General features: G+C 46.9%; 1 protein-coding gene across 2 annotated transcripts in view; it reads right to left on the bottom strand.

Moving 5' to 3' along the window:
• LOC311121898 (palmitoyltransferase ZDHHC3-A-like) overlaps positions 1-23,346 on the bottom strand; it is a 47,678-nt gene extending 24,332 nt beyond the window's left edge. The window contains exons 1-5 of one of the 2 annotated variants that reach the window (XM_084196334.1): positions 23,169-23,346; positions 15,818-15,872; positions 14,189-14,284; positions 11,429-11,615; positions 7,197-7,321 (exon numbers count right to left, since the gene is read on the bottom strand). In XM_084196334.1, the coding sequence (XP_084052460.1) occupies positions 7,197-7,321; positions 11,429-11,615; positions 14,189-14,284; positions 15,818-15,837 (428 nt within the window). In that variant the 5' untranslated portion in view covers positions 15,838-15,872; positions 23,169-23,346. The remainder of the gene's footprint in view (positions 1-7,196; positions 7,322-11,428; positions 11,616-14,188; positions 14,285-15,817; positions 15,873-23,168) is intronic. The other variant, XM_084196335.1, reaches the window with a different exon arrangement.
• Between the last annotated feature and the right edge of the window lie 1,736 nt (positions 23,347-25,082).

The raw sequence follows: 25,082 nt of genomic DNA, 5'->3' as shown, positions 1-25,082 counted from the left end.
AACTGGTGGTGCTAAAGTCAGTGTTCATCAGACAGTCTGCCTCAGGTAACTGGTGGTGCTAAAGTCAGTGTTCAGCAGATAGTCTGCCTCAGGTAACTGGTGGTGCTAAAGTCAAAGTGTTCAGCAGACAGTCTGCCTCAGGTAACTGGTGGTGCTAAAGTCAAAGCAGACAGTCTGCCTCAGGTAACTGGTGGTGCTAAAGTCAAAGTGTTCAGCAGAGAGTCTGCCTCAGGTAACTGGTGGTGCTAAAGTCAGTGTTCAGCAGACAGTCTGCCTCAGGTAACTGGTGGTGCTAAAGTCAAAGCAGACAGTCTGCCTCAGGTAACTGGTGGTGCTAAAGTCAGTGTTCAGCAGACAGTCTGCCTCAGGTAACTGGTGGTGCTAAAGTCAGTGTTCAGCAGACAGTCTGCCTCAGGTAACTGGTGGTGCTAAAGTCAAAGCAGACAGTCTGCCTCAGGTAACTGGTGGTGCTAAAGTCAGTGTTCAGCAGACAGTCTGCCTCAGGTAACTGGTGGTGCTAAAGTCAAAGCAGACAGTCTGCCTCAGGTAACTGGTGGTGCTAAAGTCAGTGTTCAGCAGACAGTCTGCCTCAGGTAACTGGTGGTGGTAAAGTCAAAGCAGACAGTCTGCCTCAGGTAACTGGTGGTGCTAAAGTCAGTGTTCAGCAGACAGTCTGCCTCAGGTAACTGGTGGTGCTAAAGTCAGTGTTCAGCAGACAGTCTGCCTCAGGTAACTGGTGGTGCTAAAGTCAAAGTGTTCAGCAGACAGTCTGCCTCAGGTAACTGGTGGTGCTAAAGTCAAAGTGTTCAGCAGACAGTCTGCCTCAGATAACTGGTGGTGCTAAAGTCAAAGTGCACAGCAGACAGTCTGCCTCAGGTAACTGGTGGTGCTAAAGTCAAAGTGTTCAGCAGAGAGTCTGCCTCAGGTAACTGGTGGTGCTAAAGTCAAAGTGTTCAGCAGACAGTCTGCCTCAGGTAACTGGTGGTGCTAAAATCAAAGTGTTCAGCAGACAGTCTGCCTCAGGTAACTGGTGGTGCTAAAGTCAAAGCAGACAGTCTGCCTCAGGTAAGTGGTGATGCTGAAGTCAGTGTTCAGCAGAGAGTCTGCCTCAGGTAACTGGTGGTGCTAAAGTAAAAGTGTTCAGCAGAGAGTCTGCCTCAGGTAACGGGTGGTGCTAAAGTCAAAGCAGACAGTCTGCCTCAGGTAACTGGTGGTGCTAAAGTCAAAGCAGACAGTCTGCCTCAGGTAACTGGTGGTGCTAAAGTCAAAGCAGACAGTCTGCCTCAGGTAACTGGTGATGCTGAAGTCAGTGTTCAGCAGAGAGTCTGCCTCAGGCAACTGATGGTGCTAAAGTCAAAGTGTTCAGCAGACAGTCTGCCTCAGGTAACTGGTGGTGCTAAAGTCAGTGTTCAGCAGACAGTCTGCCTCAGGTAACTGGTGGTGCTAAAGTCAGTGTTCAGCAGACAGTCTGCCTCAGGTAACTGGTGGTGCTAAAGTCAAAGTGTTCAGCAGACAGTCTGCCTCAGGTAACTGGTGGTGCTAAAGTCAAAGTGTTCAGCAGACAGTCTGCCTCAGGTAACTGGTGGTGCTAAAGTCAAAGCAGACAGTCTGCCTCAGGTAACTGGTGGTGCTAAAGTCAAAGCAGACAGTCTGCCTCAGGTAACTGGTGATGCTAAAGTCAAAGTGTTCAGCAGACAGTCTGCCTCAGGTAACTGGTGGTGCTAAAGTCAGTGTTCAGCAGACAGTCTGCCTCAGGTAACTGGTGGTGCTAAAGTCAAAGTCTTCAGCAGACAGTCTGCCTCAGGTAACTGGTGGTGCTAAAGTCAAAGTGTTCAGCAGACAGTCTGCCTCAGGTAACTGGTGGTGCTAAAGTCAAAGTGTTCAGCAGACAGTCTGCCTCAGGTAACTGGTGGTGCTAAAGTCAAAGTGTTCAGCAGACAGTCTGCCTCAGGTAACTGGTGGTGCTAAAGTCAAAGTGTTCAGCAGACAGTCTGCCTCAGGTAACTGGTGGTGCTAAAGTCAAAGCAGACAGTCTGCCTCAGGTAACTGGTGGTGCTAAAGTCAAAGCAGACAGTCTGCCTCAGGTAACTGGTGATGCTAAAGTCAAAGCAGACAGTCTGCCTCAGGTAACTGGTGGTGCTAAAGTCAAAGCAGACAGTCTGCCTCAGGTAACTGGTGGTGCTAAAGTCAAAGCAGACAGTCTGCCTCAGGTAACTGGTGATGCTAAAGTCAAAGTGTTCAGCAGACAGTCTGCCTCAGGTAACTGGTGGTGCTAAAGTCAAAGCAGACAGTCTGCCTCAGGTAACTGGTGGTGCTAAAGTCAAAGCAGACAGTCTGCCTCAGGTAACTGGTGGTGCTAAAGTCAAAGCAGACAGTCTGCCTCAGGTAACTGGTGGTGCTAAAGTCAAAGCAGACAGTCTGCCTCAGGTAACTGGTGGTGCTAAAGTCAAAGCAGACAGTCTGCCTCAGGTAACTGGTGATGCTAAAGTCAAAGCAGACAGTCTGCCTCAGGTAACTGGTGGTGCTAAAGTCAAAGTGTTCAGCAGACAGTCTGCCTCAGGTAACTGGTGGTGCTAAAGTCAAAGCAGACAGTCTGCCTCAGGTAACTGGTGATGCTAAAGTCAAAGCAGACAGTCTGCCTCAGGTAACTGGTGGTGCTAAAGTCAAAGCAGACAGTCTGCCTCAGGTAACTGGTGGTGCTAAAGTCAAAGCAGACAGTCTGCCTCAGGTAACTGGTTGTGCTAAAGTCAAAGCAGACAGTCTGCCTCAGGTAACTGGTGGTGCTAAAGTCAAAGCAGACAGTCTGCCTCAGGTAACTGGTGATGCTGAAGTCAGTGTTCAGCAGAGAGTCTGCCTCAGGCAACTGATGGTGCTAAAGTCAAAGTGTTCAGCAGACAGTCTGCCTCAGGTAACTGGTGGTGCTAAAGTCAGTGTTCATCAGACAGTCTGCCTCAGGTAACTGGTGGTGCTAAAGTCAGTGTTCAGCAGATAGTCTGCCTCAGGTAACTGGTGGTGCTAAAGTCAAAGTGTTCAGCAGACAGTCTGCCTCAGGTAACTGGTGGTGCTAAAGTCAAAGCAGACAGTCTGCCTCAGGTAACTGGTGGTGCTAAAGTCAAAGTGTTCAGCAGAGAGTCTGCCTCAGGTAACTGGTGGTGCTAAAGTCAGTGTTCAGCAGACAGTCTGCCTCAGGTAACTGGTGGTGCTAAAGTCAAAGCAGACAGTCTGCCTCAGGTAACTGGTGGTGCTAAAGTCAGTGTTCAGCAGACAGTCTGCCTCAGGTAACTGGTGGTGCTAAAGTCAGTGTTCAGCAGACAGTCTGCCTCAGGTAACTGGTGGTGCTAAAGTCAAAGCAGACAGTCTGCCTCAGGTAACTGGTGGTGCTAAAGTCAGTGTTCAGCAGACAGTCTGCCTCAGGTAACTGGTGGTGCTAAAGTCAAAGCAGACAGTCTGCCTCAGGTAACTGGTGGTGCTAAAGTCAGTGTTCAGCAGACAGTCTGCCTCAGGTAACTGGTGGTGCTAAAGTCAGTGTTCAGCAGACAGTCTGCCTCAGGTAACTGGTGGTGCTAAAGTCAAAGTGTTCAGCAGACAGTCTGCCTCAGGTAACTGGTGGTGCTAAAGTCAAAGTGTTCAGCAGACAGTCTGCCTCAGATAACTGGTGGTGCTAAAGTCAAAGTGCACAGCAGACAGTCTGCCTCAGGTAACTGGTGGTGCTAAAGTCAAAGTGTTCAGCAGAGAGTCTGCCTCAGGTAACTGGTGGTGCTAAAGTCAAAGTGTTCAGCAGACAGTCTGCCTCAGGTAACTGGTGGTGCTAAAATCAAAGTGTTCAGCAGACAGTCTGCCTCAGGTAACTGGTGGTGCTAAAGTCAAAGCAGACAGTCTGCCTCAGGTAAGTGGTGATGCTGAAGTCAGTGTTCAGCAGAGAGTCTGCCTCAGGTAACTGGTGGTGCTAAAGTAAAAGTGTTCAGCAGAGAGTCTGCCTCAGGTAACTGGTGGTGCTAAAGTCAAAGCAGACAGTCTGCCTCAGGTAACTGGTGGTGCTAAAGTCAAAGCAGACAGTCTGCCTCAGGTAACTGGTGGTGCTAAAGTCAAAGCAGACAGTCTGCCTCAGGTAACTGGTGATGCTGAAGTCAGTGTTCAGCAGAGAGTCTGCCTCAGGCAACTGATGGTGCTAAAGTCAAAGTGTTCAGCAGACAGTCTGCCTCAGGTAACTGGTGGTGCTAAAGTCAGTGTTCAGCAGACAGTCTGCCTCAGGTAACTGGTGGTGCTAAAGTCAGTGTTCAGCAGACAGTCTGCCTCAGGTAACTGGTGGTGCTAAAGTCAAAGTGTTCAGCAGACAGTCTGCCTCAGGTAACTGGTGGTGCTAAAGTCAAAGTGTTCAGCAGACAGTCTGCCTCAGGTAACTGGTGGTGCTAAAGTCAAAGCAGACAGTCTGCCTCAGGTAACTGGTGGTGCTAAAGTCAAAGCAGACAGTCTGCCTCAGGTAACTGGTGATGCTAAAGTCAAAGTGTTCAGCAGACAGTCTGCCTCAGGTAACTGGTGGTGCTAAAGTCAGTGTTCAGCAGACAGTCTGCCTCAGGTAACTGGTGGTGCTAAAGTCAAAGTCTTCAGCAGACAGTCTGCCTCAGGTAACTGGTGGTGCTAAAGTCAAAGTGTTCAGCAGACAGTCTGCCTCAGGTAACTGGTGGTGCTAAAGTCAAAGTGTTCAGCAGACAGTCTGCCTCAGGTAACTGGTGGTGCTAAAGTCAAAGTGTTCAGCAGACAGTCTGCCTCAGGTAACTGGTGGTGCTAAAGTCAAAGTGTTCAGCAGACAGTCTGCCTCAGGTAACTGGTGGTGCTAAAGTCAAAGCAGACAGTCTGCCTCAGGTAACTGGTGGTGCTAAAGTCAAAGCAGACAGTCTGCCTCAGGTAACTGGTGATGCTAAAGTCAAAGCAGACAGTCTGCCTCAGGTAACTGGTGGTGCTAAAGTCAAAGCAGACAGTCTGCCTCAGGTAACTGGTGGTGCTAAAGTCAAAGTGTTCAGCAGACAGTCTGCCTCAGGTAACTGGTGGTGCTAAAGTCAAAGCAGACAGTCTGCCTCAGGTAACTGGTGGTGCTAAAGTCAAAGCAGACAGTCTGCCTCAGGTAACTGGTGGTGCTAAAGTCAAAGTGTTCAGCAGACAGTCTGCCTCAGGTAACTGGTCCTCTGTAGCTCAGCTGGTAGAGCACGGCGCTTGTAACGCCAAGGTAGTGGGTTCGATCCCCGGGACCACCCATACACAAAAATGTATGCACGCATGACTGTAAGTCGCTTTGGATAAAAGCGTCTGCTAAATGGCATATTATTATTATTATTATAACTGGTGGTGCTAAAGTCAGTGTTCAGCAGACAGTCTGCCTCAGGTAACTGGTGGTGCTAAAGTCAAAGTGCACAGCAGAGTCACGTGGGACCACCGAAAAAGATGGCAGCACTTTAGAGAGCTCTTAACATCCACATGAAAATACTGAAATTCAACGGCATACACTTTCATTTGTGTCTTAATATATTGACTTGAAGTACAGTTTAATATAAAGATCATTTACATTTCGAAACATCTTGCTAAAGTGGCGTTGTTGGAATGTCGACACACTTCTTCAAGCCTAACACGCGGTATTCACAGAAGGCCACATTGACTAGCAAACAAACAGCAAGACCTCCCGAATCCCCCCACCAAGACATGGATAAACACGGAAACCCACAGAAATGGGTCAATCTGAAGGATCTATTTGAGCAAATGGGAAAGATGAACACGATTTTGTTGGATGTTGCATCTGATGTCTCCACGATAACAACAACAACTACCGAGCTAAAGGAAAAAGTTGATGCGATACAAGAGGATGGAGGGGGCAGAGGGACGGATTTCGACAGTGGAGGATGCCGTCTCCCGTCTGGAGAAGGGTAATGAGAATCACCAGAAAAGGCTGGACATATTGTGGAATCGTGTGGAAGAACTTGAGAACAGAAGTAGGAGAAATACAGTGAGATTGGTTCATCTGAAAGAGGGGAGTGAGGCTGGCGGTGGACTAATCTCGTGTGTGCAGAAAATCATCGCAGAAGGATTTGCATTTGATGACAGGCACGAAAATCCGAAATTCAACGAACCCATCGCAGTTTAACCATGCCTGACAAGAATGGGCCCCCGAGAATGGTTCACATCCGCTTCCTACGATCTACAGGCCGGGACAAGGTACTTAAAGCGGTGAAAGAAAAGGGTGGTGTTCAGTGGGAAGGCCGCCGGCTGTCTTTTTCCCCGGACCTGTCCAAGGAACTGGCAATGAAGAGGGAGAAGTCATCCTACCTACAGTGGTGTGCCGGGTCATCCTACCTACCTACAGTGGTGTGCCGGGTCATCCTACCTACAGTGGTGTGCCGGGTCATCCTACCTACAGTGGTGTGCTGGGTCATCCTACCTACAGTGGTGTGCCGGGTCATCCTACCTACAGTGGTGTGCCGGGTCATCCTACCTACCTACAGTGGTGTGCTGGGTCATCCTACCTACCTACAGTGGTGTGCCGGGTCATCCTACCTACCTACAGTGGTGTGCCGGGTCATCCTACCTACAGTGGTGTGCCGGGTCATCCTACCTACCTACAGTGGTGTGCCGGGTCATCCTACCTACCTACAGTGGTGTGCCGGGTCATCCTACCTACCTACAGTGGTGTGCCGGGTCATCATACCTACCTACAGTGGTGTGCCGGGTCATCCTACCTACCTACAGTGGTGTGCCGGGTCATCCTACCTACCTACAGTGGTGTGCCGGGTCATCCTACCTACCTACAGTGGTGTGCCGAGTCATCCTACCTGCAGTGGTGTGCCGGGTCATCCTACCTACAGTGGTGTGCCGGGTCATCCTACCTACAGTGGTGTGCTGGGTCATCCTACCTACAGTGGTGTGCTGGGTCATCCTACCTACAGTGGTGTGCCGGGTCATCCTACCTACAGTGGTGTGCCGGGTCATCCTACCTACAGTGGTGTGCCGGGTCATCCTACCTACAGTGGTGTGCCGGGTCATCCTACCTACAGTGGTGTGCTGGGTCATCCTACCTACAGTGGTGTGCTGGGTCATCCTACCTACAGTGGTGTGCTGGGTCATCCTACCTACAGTGGTGTGCTGGGTCATCCTACCTACAGTGGTGTGCTGGGTCATCCTACCTACAGTGGTGTGCTGGGTCATCCTACCTACAGTGGTGTGCCCGGTCAGGCTTGATGCTGCAGCATTTGGGACACTTGTAGACCACCTGTCCCGGCTTCAGCTGAAGACTCTCGATGTACTCTTTAGTGGCATTCCCTTTTGGCACAGCTCCCTGTAGGACATACAGAGCAATAGGAATGAGGACATGATGGCTTATCACGAGTCACCTGTTGGCACAACAAATGGGGCCTACTGTTGCAGTGGTCAGTCATTGTTATAGAATATCAGTGACGTGCTTTCAGTTGAAGATGGTGTTTTACTGTATGGCTGCTGTCTTGCGAGCTCTGACCCAACTTTGCTCATTTTGTGAATCTTTAGCGATTATCTTTACTTATGAGCGACAAGAACTTCTGAACCTCAGATCGGCAGTTACTAACCTCAACTCCAGCTTCAACATCGACTCATCTGCCCTGGGCTCTTTGTGTAATTCCGACCCAATATTTGGGCTATCCAAGAGGAAACGCCGGCGAAAAAGAGGCAGGAGTGGGGAGTGCTGGCGAGATTAAGGCGAATAGAAAACCGGCCACCTCTGACTTCCGATAGTGGATTTGCTATCAACGGGACTCTCGTAACCACAATATTCTGGGCTTTTCTGAAACATGGCTTTCGGACAAGATACCCCCCATGGCTATCCAACTCGATGGAGTCGCCATCCACCAAGTGGACAGGACATTGGATTCAGGGAAATCCAGATGGGGAGGGGTAAGCCTCTTCATCAACAACAAATGGTGTGCTGACTGTATTATTCCATCAACACATCTCCTTCGCCACTAGGGGCAATAAAGTCCTAGACCACTGTTACTCTACCCACAAGCAAACATACAAGGCCCTCCTTCGTTCCCCCTTCAACAAATCAGATCATGACTCTGCTTCTTATTTAGAAGCAGAAGCTCAAACAGGAATTACCCGTAACTCGCTCCATTGAGAAACGGTCCTCTGTTTCGGAGGCTATGCTACAAGACTGCTTTGCTAACGCTGACTGGAATATGTTCCGGGACTCCACCGATAGCGTCGACGAGCTAACCACCTCTGGCACCAGCTTTAATAGGTAAGGCATCGCCAACATTGTCCCCACAGTGAAGGTTTGCTGCTTCCCCAATCAAAAATCCTGGATTAACACAGAGGTTGGCACTAAGATAAAGGACGGGGCTACCGCAGCCAACCCCGAAGCTAAGGATGAGGACACGAACAAGTAGAAGAAGTCCCGCTACGACCTCCGCAGAGCCTTCTAACAAGGAAAGGACAATTTAGAAACAAGGTGGAATTCTATTACACATGCTCAGATGCCCGATGCATTGTTGGGATAGAGCCAGCTATAAATGCATTTCACAGTATTAGTGCACTTGACAATAACAACTTGATATATGTGAGTAAGGTCGTGTTCAGTTAGGTACACAACAATAACAACAAAACACTCCTTTTCCTGTTTCAAAACGTTTTGCTATGTATGGTGTGGTGCCCAACTGAATACAACCAAAACCCAGATAACACCAAGTTTACAGAGCCCCAGGTCAAAGTTTACAGAGCCCCGAGTCAAAGTTTATAGAGCCCCAGGTCAAAGTTTACAGAGCCCCGAGTCAAAGTTTACAGAGCACCGAGTACTTGCCGTTAGCGGTTTTTCACCATTGTCCGTGGCCTGCACCACCCACCAGCCAGCTCTAGCCTGGACTATTATTCGGCCAGTCTGCACTGTCTGCACAGCGCGTTATCGACCCAGAACATATCAGTTCTTCTGCCGAAATCACTGGACCTTTAACTCTGGATTCATCGCTACCAGCTAGCTGCAACAAAATGGACGTTGTGGTTTGGCTAATCATCCTGAGCTAGGCCCGTCTCCCGGCTATCTACCTCTCTGTCAACCGGACGGGACCACCTAGTGTTGACACGGAGCCCCGCCGATCCTACACGACTGGTCTGCCGACAAAATCGTCTGATGTGGTTACAACAGGCTTCCCGTTACGACGTCAACCACGAAGATTCCATCTGCTAGCCCCGGCCCGCTAGCACACGCTAGCCGTACCCTCTTGCTCGCTAGTGCTTTAGCAGCCCCCGAACTACCTCCGAACTATCCTATTGCTGTTCACCAGACCTTATGATAACTCAGCTATCCAGCTGATGCCTGCTGGACTGTTCCTTTTTACGGTACTGCATCCTGTTTATGTTTAGCCTCAGCCCAAACTGTGTCACCATTACCAGCTGTTGTCTTAGCTCTCTCAAGTTACACCTGCGATTGCTTTACGCCTCTCTCCCATGTCAATATGGTTTGCTTATTGCTGTTTAGGTTATTTCTAATTGTACTATTTCACTGTAGATCCCCCAGCCCAGCTAAACCTGCCTTAGATAGCTCCTTTGTCCCACCCCCCATACACGCGGAGACCGACTCAATTGGTGCCTCCAGTGATGCTATCTCTTTCATTGTTACCCAATGCTTAGGTTTACCTCCACTTTACTCATATCCTTCCATATCCTTGTCTGTACATAATGCCCTGAATCTTTTCTACAACACCCGGAAATCTGCCCCACTTTATTCTATGTACCCAACGCACTAGAAGACCAGTTCTTAAAGCCTTTAGCCGTATCCTTATTCTAGTCCTCCTCTGTTCCTCTGGTGATGTAGAGGCTAACCCAGGCCCTGCAGCCCTCAGTATCACTCCTACTCCCCAGGCGCTATCATTTGTTGACTTCTGTAATCGCAAAAGCCTTGGTTTCTTGCATGTTAATATCAGAAGTCTACTTCCTAAGTTTGAGTTATTCACTGCGTTAGCACACTCCGCCAACCCTGATGTTCTAGCAGTGTCTGAATCCTGGCTTAGGAAGGACACCAAAAATTCTGAAATGTCCATCCCCAACTATAACATTTTCCGTCTAGATAGAACTGCCAAAGGGGGTGGAGTTGCAATCTACTGTAGAGATAGCCTGCAGAGCTCTATCATACTATCCAGGTCTGTGCCCAAACAGTTTGAGCTTCTACTTCTAAAAATCCACCTTTCCAGAAATAAGTCTCTCACTGTTGCCGCTTGCTACAGACCCCCCTCAGCCCCCAGCTGTGCCCTGGACACCATATGTGAATTGATTGCCCCCCATTTATCCTCAGAGTTCGTACTGCTTGGTGACCTAAATTGGGATATGCTTAACACCCCGGCCATCCTACAATCTAAACTAGATGCCCTCAATCTCACACAAATTATCAACGAACCTACCAGGTACAACCCTAAATCCGTAAACATGGGCACCCTCATAGATATCATCCTGACTAATTTACCCTCTAAATACACCTTCGCTGTCTTCAACCAGGATCTCAGCGATCACTGCCTTATTGCCTGCGTCCGTAACGGGTCCGCGGTCAAATGACCACCCCTCATCACTGTCAAACGCTCCCTAAAACACTTTAGCGAGGAGGCCTTTCTAATTGACCTGGCCCAGGTATCCTGGATGGATATAGATCTCATTCCGTCAGTAGAGGATGCCTGGTTGTTCTTTAAAAGTAATTTCCTCTTAATCTTAAATAAACATGCCCCATTAAAAAAATACAGAACTAAGAACAGATATAGCCCCTGGTTCTCCTCAGACTTGACTGCCCTTGACCAGCACAAAAACATCATGTGGCGTACTGCATTAGCATCAAATAGCCCCCGCGATATAAAACTTTTCAGGGAAGTTAGGAACCAATATACACAAGCAGTCAGGAAAGCAAAGGCTAACTTTTTCAAACAGAAATTTGCATCCTGTAGCACTAACTCCAAAAAGTTTTGGGACACTGTAAAGTCCATGGAGAATAAGAGCACTTCCTCCCAGCTGCCCACTGCACTGAGGCTAGGAAACACTATCACCACCGATAAATCTACAATAATCGAGAATTTCAACAAGCATTTTGCTACGGCTGGCCATGCTTTCCACCTGGCTACCACTACCCCGGCCACCAGCTCTGCACCCTCCGCTGCAACTTGCCCATGCCCCCCCCCGCTTCTCCTTCTCCTTTGTTTTACCCCATATGTAACTCTGTGTTGTTGTTTTTTAAAATCGCACTGCTTTGCTTTATCTTGGCCAGGTCGCAGTTGTAAATGAGAACTTGTTCTCAACTGGCTTACCTGGTTAAATAAAGGTGAAATAAATAAAAAATAAAAATAGTTTACAGAGCCCCGAGTTAAAGTTTAGGGAGCTGTGCCGTGTGTAAAGTGTACAGTCAGAGCAGTGCATAGTGTGTTCAGTTTCAACTCACAGGGTCGGTGCACATGGCCCGGAAGTGAGAGGCGAGAGCTAGGAAGGCCAGAGTATTGAACACAGTGCCGTTGACTAAGCTATAGGTCAGGTTTTTAGAAGGCAGCAGCATGACGAAGAGCACTACAAATTCAGCATAGAACACCAACATCCAGGTGATGACCCCACACACGATGCCACACGCGTCCCTGAATGAATGGATGAAATAATTGTATTAAGACACATTGAAAAAAACAGTGTTGCCTCAGCTATTTGAGTTTTTAAAAAAATGCATACATTCAAATACATACGTCATTATCTTTAATGAAGTTAGCTGACTCATTTCCACTGTGGTGCTCGTTATCACCAGGTGGGCAGCTAGAATAGACAGCCTGGGCAAGACGTGCTGTGCACTGAGCACTTCAAAAGGGCACTTCACATTCAATACAACTGGAAAATACAGACAGTGAGGGGAAAAAAGTATTTGATTCCCTGCTGATTTTGTACGTTTGCCCACTGACAAAGAAATGTTCAGTCTATCATTTTAATGGTAGGTTTATTTGAACAGTGAGAGACAGAATAACAACAACAAAATTCCTGAAAAACGCATGTCAAAAATGTTATGAATTGATTTGCATTTTAATGAGGGAAATAAGTACAAAATCAGCAGGGGATCAAATACTTATGTCCTCCTCACTGTAGGTCTAGACTAGACCAGGTCAGTAATCCAGTGATCTACCATGACCTCCCATTACAAAGACTAGGCTTAGGGTTGAAAAATGATACACTGCTCCAAAGAATAAAGGGAACACTAAAATAACACATCCTAGATCTGAATGAATGAAATAATCTTATTAAATACTTTTTTCTTTTACATAGTTGAATGTGCTGACAACAAAATCACACAAAAATTATCAATGGAAATCAAATTTATCAACCCATGGAGGTCTGGATTTGGAGTCACCCTCAAAATTAAAGTGGAAAACCACACTACAGGCTGATCCAACTTTGATGTAATGTCCTTAAAACAAGTCAAAATGAGGCTCAGTAGTGTGTGTGGCCTCCACGTGCCTGTATGACCTCCCTACAACGCCTGGGCATGCTCCTGATGAGGTGGCGGATGGTTTCCTGAGGGATCTCCTCCCAGACCTGGACTAAAGCATCCGCCAACTCCTGGGCAGTCTGTGGTGCAACGTGGCGTTGGTGGATGGAGCGAGACATGATGTCCCAGATGTGCTCAATTGGATTCAGGTCTGGGGAACGGGCGGGCCAGTCCATAGCATCAATGCCTTCCTCTTGCAGGAACTGCTGACACACTCCAGCCACATGAGGTCTAGCATTGTCTTACATTAGGAGGAACCCAGGGCCAACCGCACCAGCATATGGTCTCACAAGGGGTCTGAGGATCTCATCTCAGTACCTAATGGCAGTCAGGCTACCTCTGGCGAGCACATGGAGGGCTGTGCGGCCCCCCAAAGAAATGCCACCCCACACCATGACTGACCCACCGCCAAACCGGTCATGCTGGAGGATGTTGCAGGCAGCAGAACGTTCTCCACGGCGTCTCCAGACTCTGTCACGTCTGTCACATGTGCTCAGTGTGAACCTGCTTTCATCTGTGAAGAGCACAGGGCGCCAGTGACGAATTTGCCAATCTTGGTGTTCTCTGGCAAATGCCAAACGTCCTGCACGGTGTTGGGCTGTAAGCACAACCCCCACCTGTGGACGTCGGGCCCTCATACCACCCTCATGGAGTCTGTTTCTGACTGTTTGAGCAGACACATGCACATTTGTGGCCTGCTGGAGGTCATTTTGCAGGGCTCTGTCTGGCAGTGCTCCTCCTGCTCCTCCTTGCACAAAGGCGGAGGTAGCAGTCCTGCTGCTGGGTTGTTGCCCTCCTACGGCCTCCTCCACATCTCCTGATGTACTGGCCTGTCTCCTGGTAGCGCCTCCATGCTCTGGACACTACGCTGACAGACACAGCAAACCTTCTTGCCACAGCTCGCATTGATGTGCCATCCTGGATGAGCTGCACTACCTGAGCCACTTGTGTGGGTTGTAGACTCCGGGTTATAGAGTGAATGCACCGCCAGCATTCAAAAGTGACCAAAACATCAGCCAGGAAGCATAGGAACTGAGAAGTGGTCTGTGGTCACCACCTCCAAAACCAGTCCTTTATTGGGGGTGTCTTGCTAATTGTCTATAATTTCCACCTGTTGTCTATTCCATTTGCACAACAGCATGTTAAATGTATTGTCAATCAGTGTTGCTTGCTAAGTGGACAGTTTAATTTCACAGAAGTGTGATTGACTTGGAGTTACATTGTGTTGTTTAAGTGTTCCCTTTATTTTTTTGAGCAGTGTATATATATATATATATATATATATATATATTTTATTTTTATTTTTTTTATAGCCAAAATTCCCAGGTTTTCTGGAAGATTCCTGGAATTAGGTTGAAATAAGCAGGAAATTCAGGAATCCTCCAACCGGGATTTATGGGAAAAATTGGCAATTTTGGGAAAATTGAGCAACCCCTAACAGATGTATTTCTACCCATTCAAATGCATGCTGACGCGAAGGTCTAGCAACCCAAAACGTTGCGTGTTCGAACCACATGGACACCTTTGGTTCCCCGTGTGGCTCAGTTGGTAGAGCAACACCAGGGTTGTGGGTTCGAGTCCCACGGGGGACCAGAACGAAAAAAGTATGCACTCACTACTATAACATCGCTCTGGATAAGAGCATCTGCTAAAAAGGACTAAAATGTAAATATTAACTACCTGATAAACCACATGCTGCTGGAGGTGTGCTGGGAGACCGGGATATACTGCTGCTCAGTCTGCAGGCAGGCAGCCTGGCTCTCCACGTCCCTACACCTGAAGAACAACATGTTATTAACTCATACCAGATGGAAATGTCTTCTGCTGTACCAAATAGATGGGTCCTTTCTAGAAGTAAAACGGGGCTAATGTGTGGCCTCGGGATTAAAACGTCTAAATGGTTTGAAACTAAAATAAAAATAAAGGGTTTTAATGCAGTTCCACATGTGTACTTAGAGGAATAAAAGTTAATATATGCTAATTGTCCCATAACTCCACCTACAGAACAACATAGCCCTAGGACTACACATCCTTTAAGCAGGGTTCATAAAGACATCAGCAAGTCAAATTCAAGGACTTCTTAAAAGCACTTCATTGTAATTTTCAAGGACCTCAATGTTATACAATTGTATAACTTATATAAATTGTACAAAAATATAGATTTTTTTTTGTTGTTGACCATTACCACTAAAAAGTATGAATTGTTTTGCGTTTATATTTTATAATAATTTGACTATGTGAGAATAAGGTGGACATTGCCTGACTAAATAGACTGGCTGCATGGTGATTTTTCTGTAGACTGTGTGGCTGACGTAGCCACACATAATAAAAGCCATGAATAGCGGTACCATTAAATCTCACCATTTGAATCTCACCATCGCTGTTTTTAACCATTAGAAAGTGATGACCCCCAAAAAAAACAGGTTCCTTTTTTTTTTTTTTTAAATGGAAGGATTTGTATGGAATGCCAAGCTGAAGCCAACAGATGTTGTGGCCCTCATAATAACCACATGGTTTTACCGCAACACCCTTCCATTGAAGAGGTGGGAAACAAACAGTGGTCACATCTCACACAAAAACGGATCAAAAATGAAATCAGGGATAATTATAAAGGAGCAGGAGAACTTATAAAATTGGCTACAATAATTACAAGGACTTTTCAAGCACCAAATTGAGGAAATGTCTGATTTTAAAGGCAAGGCCTATTCCATAAATCACATTTCTGAGCTCCAAGTTCAAGTAGGCTACTTTAAGCCCCCTGTATTGTTTAAACTTGCAGGTGTAACATGGAAACCAAAATGTATTTGTCATGTTATTTCATTACCAGATCATATTGTGAAGAAGCTCACTAGGCTGTGTCATGTGAATATCCAGAATAATTCATAGGAATAGTGTTGGATGTGGGGCAATAGTCCATCCCACACAATTGCGCACAGTAGACTCTGTGTCCAATCCGAGGCACAAAAACATGAACTCGTTACCTTAATGCTTTCTCTGTTAAATCTAACGAGACCCTGCTCTAAATCAAGCAGACAACAGATGATTAATTCTCTAGGGATATTAGATCCAACGTGGATCCAGGCACAACGGTCTTTACCGGTGTAACATTCCTCATGAACACCTTTTTTTCCTCCAGCACTCGGGCTGTTGTTGCATCGCATGTTCTATCACAACAGCTGTTCCTCACTTGACTGGTCATTCGGAAAATTCCTTCCTGGATCAGATGACGTGTGAAAATATCCTCACTGGTACGCTAGTTTCTAGAAAGACCCACATGCACTCAGACCCCCTGCAGTCACACAAACACACCTGTGCACCGGGCTCTTCATTTTACAGACTCAGGCTGCCTCACCATCACTGCATGCTGTGGGCAGAAAGGGAAGGAGAAGAAGAAGAGGTACGACTGTGAGCAAATAGTGGCACATTCAGTAAACATACAGGAGCAAGGTTTCAGTAGAGATAGACTACTGTATACTGTAACGCTGTACATTTCAGTAGAGCTAGACTACTGTAACACTGTACATTTCAGTAGAGAGAACATGGTATACTGTAACGCTGTACATTTCAGTAGAGATTGAATACAGAGATACTGTATGCGGCTTTGTTAGCCGCGTACAGTGCCTTCAAAAAGTCTTCATACCCCCCTGACTTATTCCACATTTTGTTACGTTACAGCCTGAATTCAAAACGGATAAAATATTATTTTTCACACACCTACACAATACCCCATAATGACAAAGTCAAAACACGCTCTTACACATTTATTGATAATGAAATACAAAAATATCTAATTTACATAAGTATTCACCCCCCTGAATCCCCTTTGGTAGCGATTACAGCTGTGAGTCTTTCTGGGTAAGTCTCTAAGAGCTTTGCACACCTGGATTGTACAATACTTGCACATTATTTTTTTTTTATTCTTCAAGTTCTGTCAAGTTGGTTGTTGATCATTGCTAGACAGCCACTTTCAAGTCTTGCCATAGATTTTCAAGCCAATTTAAGTCAAAACTGTAACTAGGCCACTCAGGAACATTCAATGATGTCGTGGTAAGCAACTCCAGTGTATATTTGGCCTCGTGTTTTAGGTTATTGTCCTGCTGAAAGGTAAATTTGTCCCCCAGTGTCTGTTAGAAAGCAGACTGAACCAAGTTTTCCTCTAGGATTTTGCCTTTGCTTAGCTCTATTCCATTTCTATTTATTCAACAACAAAAAAACTCCCTAGTCCTTGTCGATGACAAGCATACCCATAACATAATTCTAATTTCTAAAGTGGAAGTTGGGAGAGTTTTACTCGGGTGGTTCAGTGAAACAATTATAGTTTCTGAGGTGGAAGTTGGGAGAGTTATATATATATATTTCTTTTTTTTTGGTGAGGGAGGCCTGCTCTCTCCTTTCCCTGATGTTTAGTTCATTTCATTCCGATCTCCTCTGCATTATTGTAGCCATCTGCTGCAGCCTGTCAACTATGCCTCTGCCTATCCCTGTTCTCTCCTCTCCGCACAGGCTACACAAACGCCTCACACCGCGTGGCTGCTGCCTCTCTAACCTGGTGGTCCCTGCACGCACCACACACCTGGAGTTCCAGGTCTCAGGCAGCCTCTGGAACTGCCGTTCTGCCGCCAACAAGGCTGACTTCATCCCAGCCTATGCTACCCTCCAGTCCCTCGACTTCCTGGCGCTGACGGAAACATGGATTACCACTGAAAACACTGCTACTCCTACTGCTCTCTCCTCGTCTGACCATGTGTTCTAACATACCCCGAGAGCATCTGGTCAGAGGGGTGGTGGCACAGGAATCCTCATCTCTCCCAAGTGGTCATTCTCAATTTTTCCCCTAACCCATCTGTCTATCTCCTCATTTGAATTCCACGCTGTCACAGTCACTAGCCCATTTAAGCTTAATATCCTTGTCATCTATCGCCCTCCAGGTTCCCTTGGAGAGTTCATCAATGAGCTTGACGCCTTGATAAGTTCCTTTCCTGAGGATGGCTCACCCTTCACAGTTTTGGGGGATTTCAACCTCCCCACGTCTACATTTGACTCATTTCTCTCTGCCTCCTTCTTTCCACTCCTCTCCTCTTTTGACCTCACCCTCTCACCATCCCCCCCCACTCACAAGGCAGGCAATACGCTTGACTTCATCTTTACTAGATGTTGCTCTTCTACTAATCTCACTGCAACTCCCCTCCATGTCTCCGACCACTACTTTGTATCCTTTTCTCTCTCGCTCTGCTCCAACACTACTCACTCTGCCCCTACACAGATGGTAACGCGCCGCCGCAACCTTCGCTCTCTCTCTCCCACTACTCTCTCCTCTTCCATCCTATCATCTCTTCCCTCTGCTCAATCCTTCTCCCTCCAATCTCCTGATTCTGCCTCCTCAACCCTCCTCTCCTCCCTTTCTGCATCCTTTGACTCCCTGTGTCCCCTATCCTCCCGGCCGGCTCGGTCCTCCCCTCTAGCTCTGTGGCTTGATGACTCATTGCGAGCTCACAGAACAGAGCTCCGGGCAGCCGAGCGGAAATGGAAGAAAACTAAACTCCCTGCCGACCTGGCATCTTTTCACTCCCTCCTCTCTACATTTTCTTCATCTGTTTCTGCTGCTAAGGCCACTTTCTACCACTCTAAATTCCAAGCATCTGCCTCTAACCCTAGGAAGCTCTTTGCCACATTCTCCTCACTGCTGAATCCTCCCCCCCCCCCCCTCCTCCCTCTCTGTGGATGACTTTGTCAACCACTTTGAAAAGAAGGTTGACGACATCCGATCCTCGTTTGTTAAGTCTAATGACACTGCTGGTCCTGCTCACACTGCCCTACCCTATGCTTTGACTTCTTTCCCTCTCTCTCCAGATAAAATCTTGCGACTAGTGACTGCAGGCCGCCCAACAACCTGCCCGCTTGACCCCATCCCCTCCTCTCTTCTCCAGACCATCTCCGGTGACCTTCTCCCCTACCTCACCTCGCTGATCAACTCATCCTTGACCGCTGGCCATGTCCCTTCCGTCTTCAAGAGAGCGAGAGTTGCACCCCTTCTCAAAAAACCAACACTCGATCCCACTGATGTCAACAACTACAGACCAGTATCCCTTCTTTCTTTTCTTTCCAAAACTATTGAGCGTGCCGTCTTTAGCCAACTCTCTTGCTATCTCTCTCAGAATGACCTTCTTGATCCAAACCAGTCAGGTTTCAGGACTGGTCATTCAACTGAGACTGCTCTTCTCTGTGTCACGGAGGCTCTCCACACTGCTAAAGCTAACTCTCTCTCCTCTGCTCTTGTCCTTCTAGACCTGTCTGCTGCCTTTGATACAGTGAACCATCAGATCCTCCTCTCCACCCTCTCCGAGCTGGGCATCTCCGGCGCGGCTCACTCCTGGATTGCGTCCTACCTGACCGGTCGCTCCTACCAAGTGGCGTGGCGAGAAGCTGTCTCCGCACCACGTGCTCTCACCACTGGTGTCCCCCAGGGCTCAGTTCTAGGCCCTCTCCTTTTCTCCCTATACACCAAGTCACTTGGCTCTGTCATATCCTCACATGGCCTCTCCTATCATTGCTACGCTGACGATACACAACTAATCTTCTCCTTTCCCCCTTCTGATAACCAGGTGGCGAATCGCATCTCTGCATGTCTGGCCGACATATCAGTATGGATGACGGATCACCACCTCAAGCTGAACCCTGGCAAGACGGAGCTGCTCTTCCTCCCGGGGAAGGACTGCCCGTTCCATGATCTCGCCATCACGGTTGACAACTCCGTTGTGTCCTCCTCCCAGAGTGCGAAGAGCCTTGGCGTGACCCTGGACAACACCCTGTCGTTCTCCGCTAACATCAAGGCGGTGACCCGATCCTGCAGGTTCATGCTCTACAACATTCGGAGAGTACGACCCTGCCTTACACAGGAAGCGGCACAGGTCCTAATCCAGGCACTTGTCATCTCCCGTCTGGATTACTGCAACTCGCTGTTGGCTGGGCTCCCTGCCTGTGCCATTAAACCCCTACAACTCATCCAGAATGCCGCAGCCCGTCTGGTGTTCAACCTTCCCAAGTTCTCTCACGTCACCCCCCTCCTCCGCACACTCCACTGGCTTCCAGTTGAAGCTCGCATCCGTTACAAGACCATGGTGCTTGCCTATGGAGCAGTGAGGGGAACGGCACCTCCGTACCTTCAGGCTCTGATCAGTCCCTACACCCAGGCGAGGGCATTGCGTTCATCCACCTCTGGCCTGCTGGCTCCCCTTCCTCTGCGGAAGCATAGTTCCCGCTCAGCCCAGTCAAAGCTGTTCGCTGCTCTGGCACCCCAATGGTGGAACAAGCTCCCTCACGACGCCAGGACAGCGGAGTCACTCACCACCTTCCGGAGACATTTGAAACCCCACCTCTTTAAGGAACACCTGGGATAGGATAAAGTAATCCTTCTACCCCTCCCCCCCAAAAATAAATAAATAATAATAATAATAATAATAATAATTTAAAAAATATATATAAAAATTAGTATAATTGTAAAGTGGTTATCCAACTGGCTATAGGGTGAATGCACCAATTTGTAGTCGCTCTGGATAAGAGCGTCTGCTAAATGACGTAAATGTGCCCTTGAGCAAGGCACTTAACCCTAATTGCTCCTGTAAGTCGCTCTGGATAAGAGCGTCTGCTAAATGACTAAAATGTAAAAATGTAATAATGCAGCCACTACTATGTTTGAAAATATGGAGTGTGGTACTCAGTAATGTGTCATATTGGATTTGCCCCAAAAATAACACTTTGTATTCAGGACAAAAAAGTGAATTGCTTTGCCACATTTTTTGCAGTATTACTTTAGTGCCTTAATGCAAACAGGATGCATGTTTTGGAAGATGTTTTTATTCTGTACAGGCTTCCTTCTTTTCACGCTGTCAATTAGGTTAGTATTGTGGAGTAAATACAATGTCGTTGATCCATCCTCAGTTTTCTCCAATCACAGCCATTAAACTCAGTAACTGTTTTAAAGTCATCATTGACAAAGGAGTTGTCTTTGAAGTCATCCAAGACAAAGGAGATGATTGTGGACTACAGGAAAAAAAAGAGGACTGAGCACGCCCCCATTCTCATCGACGGGGCTGTAGTGGAACAGGTTGAGAGCTTCAAGTTCCTTGGTGTCCACATCACCAACGAACTATCATGGTCCAAACACACCAAGACAGTCGTGAAGAGGGCACGACAAAGCCTATTCCCCCTCAGGAGACTAAAAAGATTTGGCATGGGTCCTCAGATCCTCAAAAAATTCTACAGCTGCACCATCGAGAGCATCCTGACTGGTTGCATCACCGCCTGGTATGGCAACTGCTTGGCCTCTGACCGCAAGGCACTACAGAGGGTAGTGCGTACGGCCCAGTACATCACTGGGGCAAAGCTCCCTGCCATCCAGGACCTCTATACCAGGCGGTGTCAGAGGAAGGCCCTCAAAATTGTCAAAGACTCCAGCCACCCTAGTCATAGACTGTTCTCTCTGCTACCGCACGGCAAGCGGTACCGGAGTGCCAAGTCTAGGTCCAAAAGACTTCTCAACAGCTTCTACCCCCAAGCCATAAGACTCCTGAACAGCTAATCATGGCTACCCGGACTATTTGCACTGCCCCCCCACACCATCCTTTTTACGCTGCTGCTACTCTGTTAAGTATTTATGCATAGTCACTTTAACTCTACCCACATGTACATATTACCTCAACTACCTCAACTAGCCGGTGCCCCCGCACATTGACTCTGCAACGGTACCCCCCTGTATATATAGCCTCCCTACTGTCACTTTATTTTACTGTATATATAGCCTCCCTACTGTCACTTTATTTTACTTCTGCTCTTTTTTTCTCAACACTTTTTTGTTGTTGTTGTTTTATTCTTACTTTTTTTGTTTAAAATAAATGCACTGTTGGTTAAGGGCTGTAAGTAAGCATTTCACTGCAATGTCTGCACCTGTTGTATTCGGCGCATGTGACCAATAACATTTGATTTGATTTGATTTTTGATTGGCCTCATGGTGAAATCCCTGAGCGGTTTCCTTCCTCTCCGGCAACTGAGTTAGGAAGGACGCCTGTATCTTTGTAGTGGATGGGTGTATTGATACACCATCCAAAGTGTAATTAATAACTTCACCATGCTCAAAGGGATATTCAATATCTGTTTTGTTTTTTTACCCATCTACCAATAGGTGCCCTTCTTTGCAAGGCATTGGAAAACCTCCCTGGTCTTTGTGGTTGAATCAGTGTTTGAAATTCACTGCTCGACTGAGGGACCTTACAGATAATTGCATGTGTGGGGTACAGAGATGAGGAAATCATTCAAAAAGCATGTTAAACACTACTATTGAACACAGAGTGAGTCCATGCAACTTATGTGACTTGTTAAGCACATTTTTACTCCTGAACTTATTTAGGCTTGTCATAACAAAGGGTTTGAAAACTGACTCAAGACATTTCAGCTTTTAAAAAACATAATTCGACTGCCATTATGTGTGTATGCCAGTGCCACAAAATCTCAATTTAATCAATTTTAAATTCAGGCTGTAACAACAAAATGTGTAAAAAGTCAAGGGGTGTGAATACTTTCTGAAGGCACTGTGCATGCACTATCTACAGTACTTAATGTCAATCCAATCACTAGCCTAATTTTCTGGTAGTGTAAATATTGGAAACATTAGCCTACATGGAAAATCTTCCAGAAAACAAAACAAGTGACCCATGAGAACAGAAATAGGTTGTTCTGTGTGTCAGATATCCACTCATGCGTCCAGAGCATGCAATCACCACATGGCAAAATACTGTATGCAGCAGAGCAGTGTTTGTGCACATCCCAAATGGCACCTCATTCCTTATATAGTACACTACTAAAAAAAGTGCACTAAATAGGGAATAGGATGCTATTTGGGACGTACATCGTGACTCAGTAGTATGTGAACTGAAGTACTGCTGAGCTGTCTGAGCATTACCCCTCACTGTGATGCCAATGACAAAATTCGACCTGAGGATAACCCGAGGACAGACCACACCAGGACATCGGAGTTCTGTGTCATTTTCTGACGAAATATTGTGCCTGCTAGCTTCCTAATAAGAACGTCTTTATACCAACATACCCGTAATTGGCTGCTACACACACACACACACACACACACAGCTGTGATTAAATCACTGGAGGTGATGGTGGAAAAACCAGAGCAAGGGCATCACTGCCGCAACACATTGTAGCTGGCTGGCCTGTGCCGAATGTCCCACGACTCTCCCACCCACATTTAACCATCATGCTGCTAAAAGATGCGACAGTTTGCTGGAAAGGCGAGTTAGCCACTAGTGCGCCAGTAGCTAACGTTACACACCAGCTGTTTTGCAATCTACGTTAATGTTTTTAACTAACTGGCTAGTTATGTGTGAGATAGTTTGCGCTTTGCGGATCCTTGACTAGCGTAGCTAACGCGTTAGATAGCTATGTAAACAGACACCTTGCCATTTACTATTGTCATTTAACTACATATCAGCTAATATTAACTAACTGCTGGTAGCTAATCGTGTAAACAAATAATACTGGCTGTAGCTAGTTAATTAGTTAGCCATCTCACTACCAGGCTGGCTAGCTGAAAATGCGAGCTAGCTAACGTTAGCTTCCCTAGATAGCCAACGTTTGCTAGTAGCTAATTTACCTGTCTTCACATTGACTTGCCTCGCTGCCAGACTCCAGGAACGAACCTTCTTCAAATGATCTGAAAAAAAAACTACGGTAGATCATCTAAATCTCGTACAAATAGGCAGGAATGAATCCCGCAGCCCTCATCAACCCTGACCCTAGCTGAGGAACGCTCACCACCGGTCTCTCACGTCAAGGCGGAGTTGACTTTTGATGACTGGTCGCGACATTTGCTGGCGACAACGTTGAGTCACCATCAGTCCATTCTGAAAACGCTTACCGGTACCTATGTTTGTCCTGTACAACTGCGGTCCTTCCGCGGGGTGCTGAAATATATACTTTTAATAAAAACTTTTATCGAATACAACCATCGACTTTTTCCTCATTAGTGTTGCTTATACTACATACGCTGAAATTCAATTGGCACATTCACATTCACGCTGAGTTGAGCTACACAAATGAGGAAAAAGTCGGTGGTTGTATTCGATAAACGTTTTTATTAAAAGTATACATTTCACTACCGCTGTTGTACAGGACAAACATATGTACCGCTAAGCGTTTTCAGAATTGACATTTTTACAAGAATCGAATGATTTTGACTCAATATTGTTGCTAGCAAATCTCGCAACCAGTTATCAAAACTCAACTCCGCCTCGATTTAAAAGAACAGTTGAGCGTTCCTCAGCTAACGGAACCCCCGCGAGACAACTTCTTCTTCGTCTTGAAATTGTATTGGCGGATCGCATCCAACTAAGAGGTGAATACATGCCACCTACTGTACTGGAGTGTGAGGCCGGTTCACAACCTCCCTATACTGTACATCTACACGAAAAGAGAAGACAGATTGCCCTACCAACTAACCTTACATCCATTAAAACCTCACCACTATTCCACTACTTGGCCCTATCTGATCCTACATCAGGCCGGCAGCTTGGGAGGACAGGACACTATCGTTCAACACACCTTGTAACTCCTCTGCAGTAAAATCTCGTACACCCTAGTACTTCTCTGCAGCTGCCAACTGACTGATCTACAAATCACCTTGCATCATAAATAACTACTCATTATTATTAGTAGATCAGTCAGTCACAATTTACACATGATACATTAAGGTTTTGATGCACTCGAACACGGTTCACCGATTCAACAGTTCCCAACCTCTTCTCCACTTCTACACTCACACTCTATCTAGATCACCCAGAAGTCTCACTCGCACTGGACCAGAATAATCTTTGTCATCATCGGGAGGAGGCCCGAACTCTGCAGTCTCCTCACCAGGGGCGGTGTGTTCATTAGGGCGATATGGGCGACGCACTGCCAAACGGGAAAAGGAAGGGATTTTTTTTCTAATCAATTATATCACGGCAACAGTAGTTATCAGTGTTCTAATCTAGATGTCTGATCTGCCACTAAATGTCCAATCAGGCTAAAGTCGTGCTTCAAATGGCCCCGCCCCTTTTGGGGCGATTTCAGTCAGGTTGAAAATCGCCCCAGAAGTCTCTCATAGACTGTAATGTAAAATCTTTTTTTTTCAAATATCAGAGCTTTCAATACAATCTCTATGGGTTTCTGAGGGCTTGCACTTACGCGCTTTCGTCATACGTAACATAACCATGAACGTAACTAAGAAAAGAGCGGGTAGCAGCGTCAATCAATTCACTTACTACTCTCTCACTCAAGATGGCTAGCGTTCAGTGCAACTCGATTGTCTCTTTGAAAGAAGTTCACATCAAAGACCATTCAAAACGAGCTACTGGAGTGTATGCTAGCGGTCATGAGGGAACATATTGTGGAGGAGGTGAAGTCGGCGAACTTCGTAGCTATCCAAGCTGACGAGACCACGGACGTTTCTACACAGACACAGCTGGTGCTTGTGCTGAGGTACATAGATAGCAACCACAAAGTGCAGGAGCGCTTTTTTGAGTTCCTT

This window comes from Coregonus lavaretus (assembly GCF_964263955.1).
Source record: "Coregonus lavaretus genome assembly, contig: HAP1_SCAFFOLD_2510, whole genome shotgun sequence".
NCBI lineage: Eukaryota > Metazoa > Chordata > Actinopteri > Salmoniformes > Salmonidae > Coregonus > Coregonus lavaretus.
This window is presented reverse-complemented; position numbering and strand designations above follow the sequence as displayed.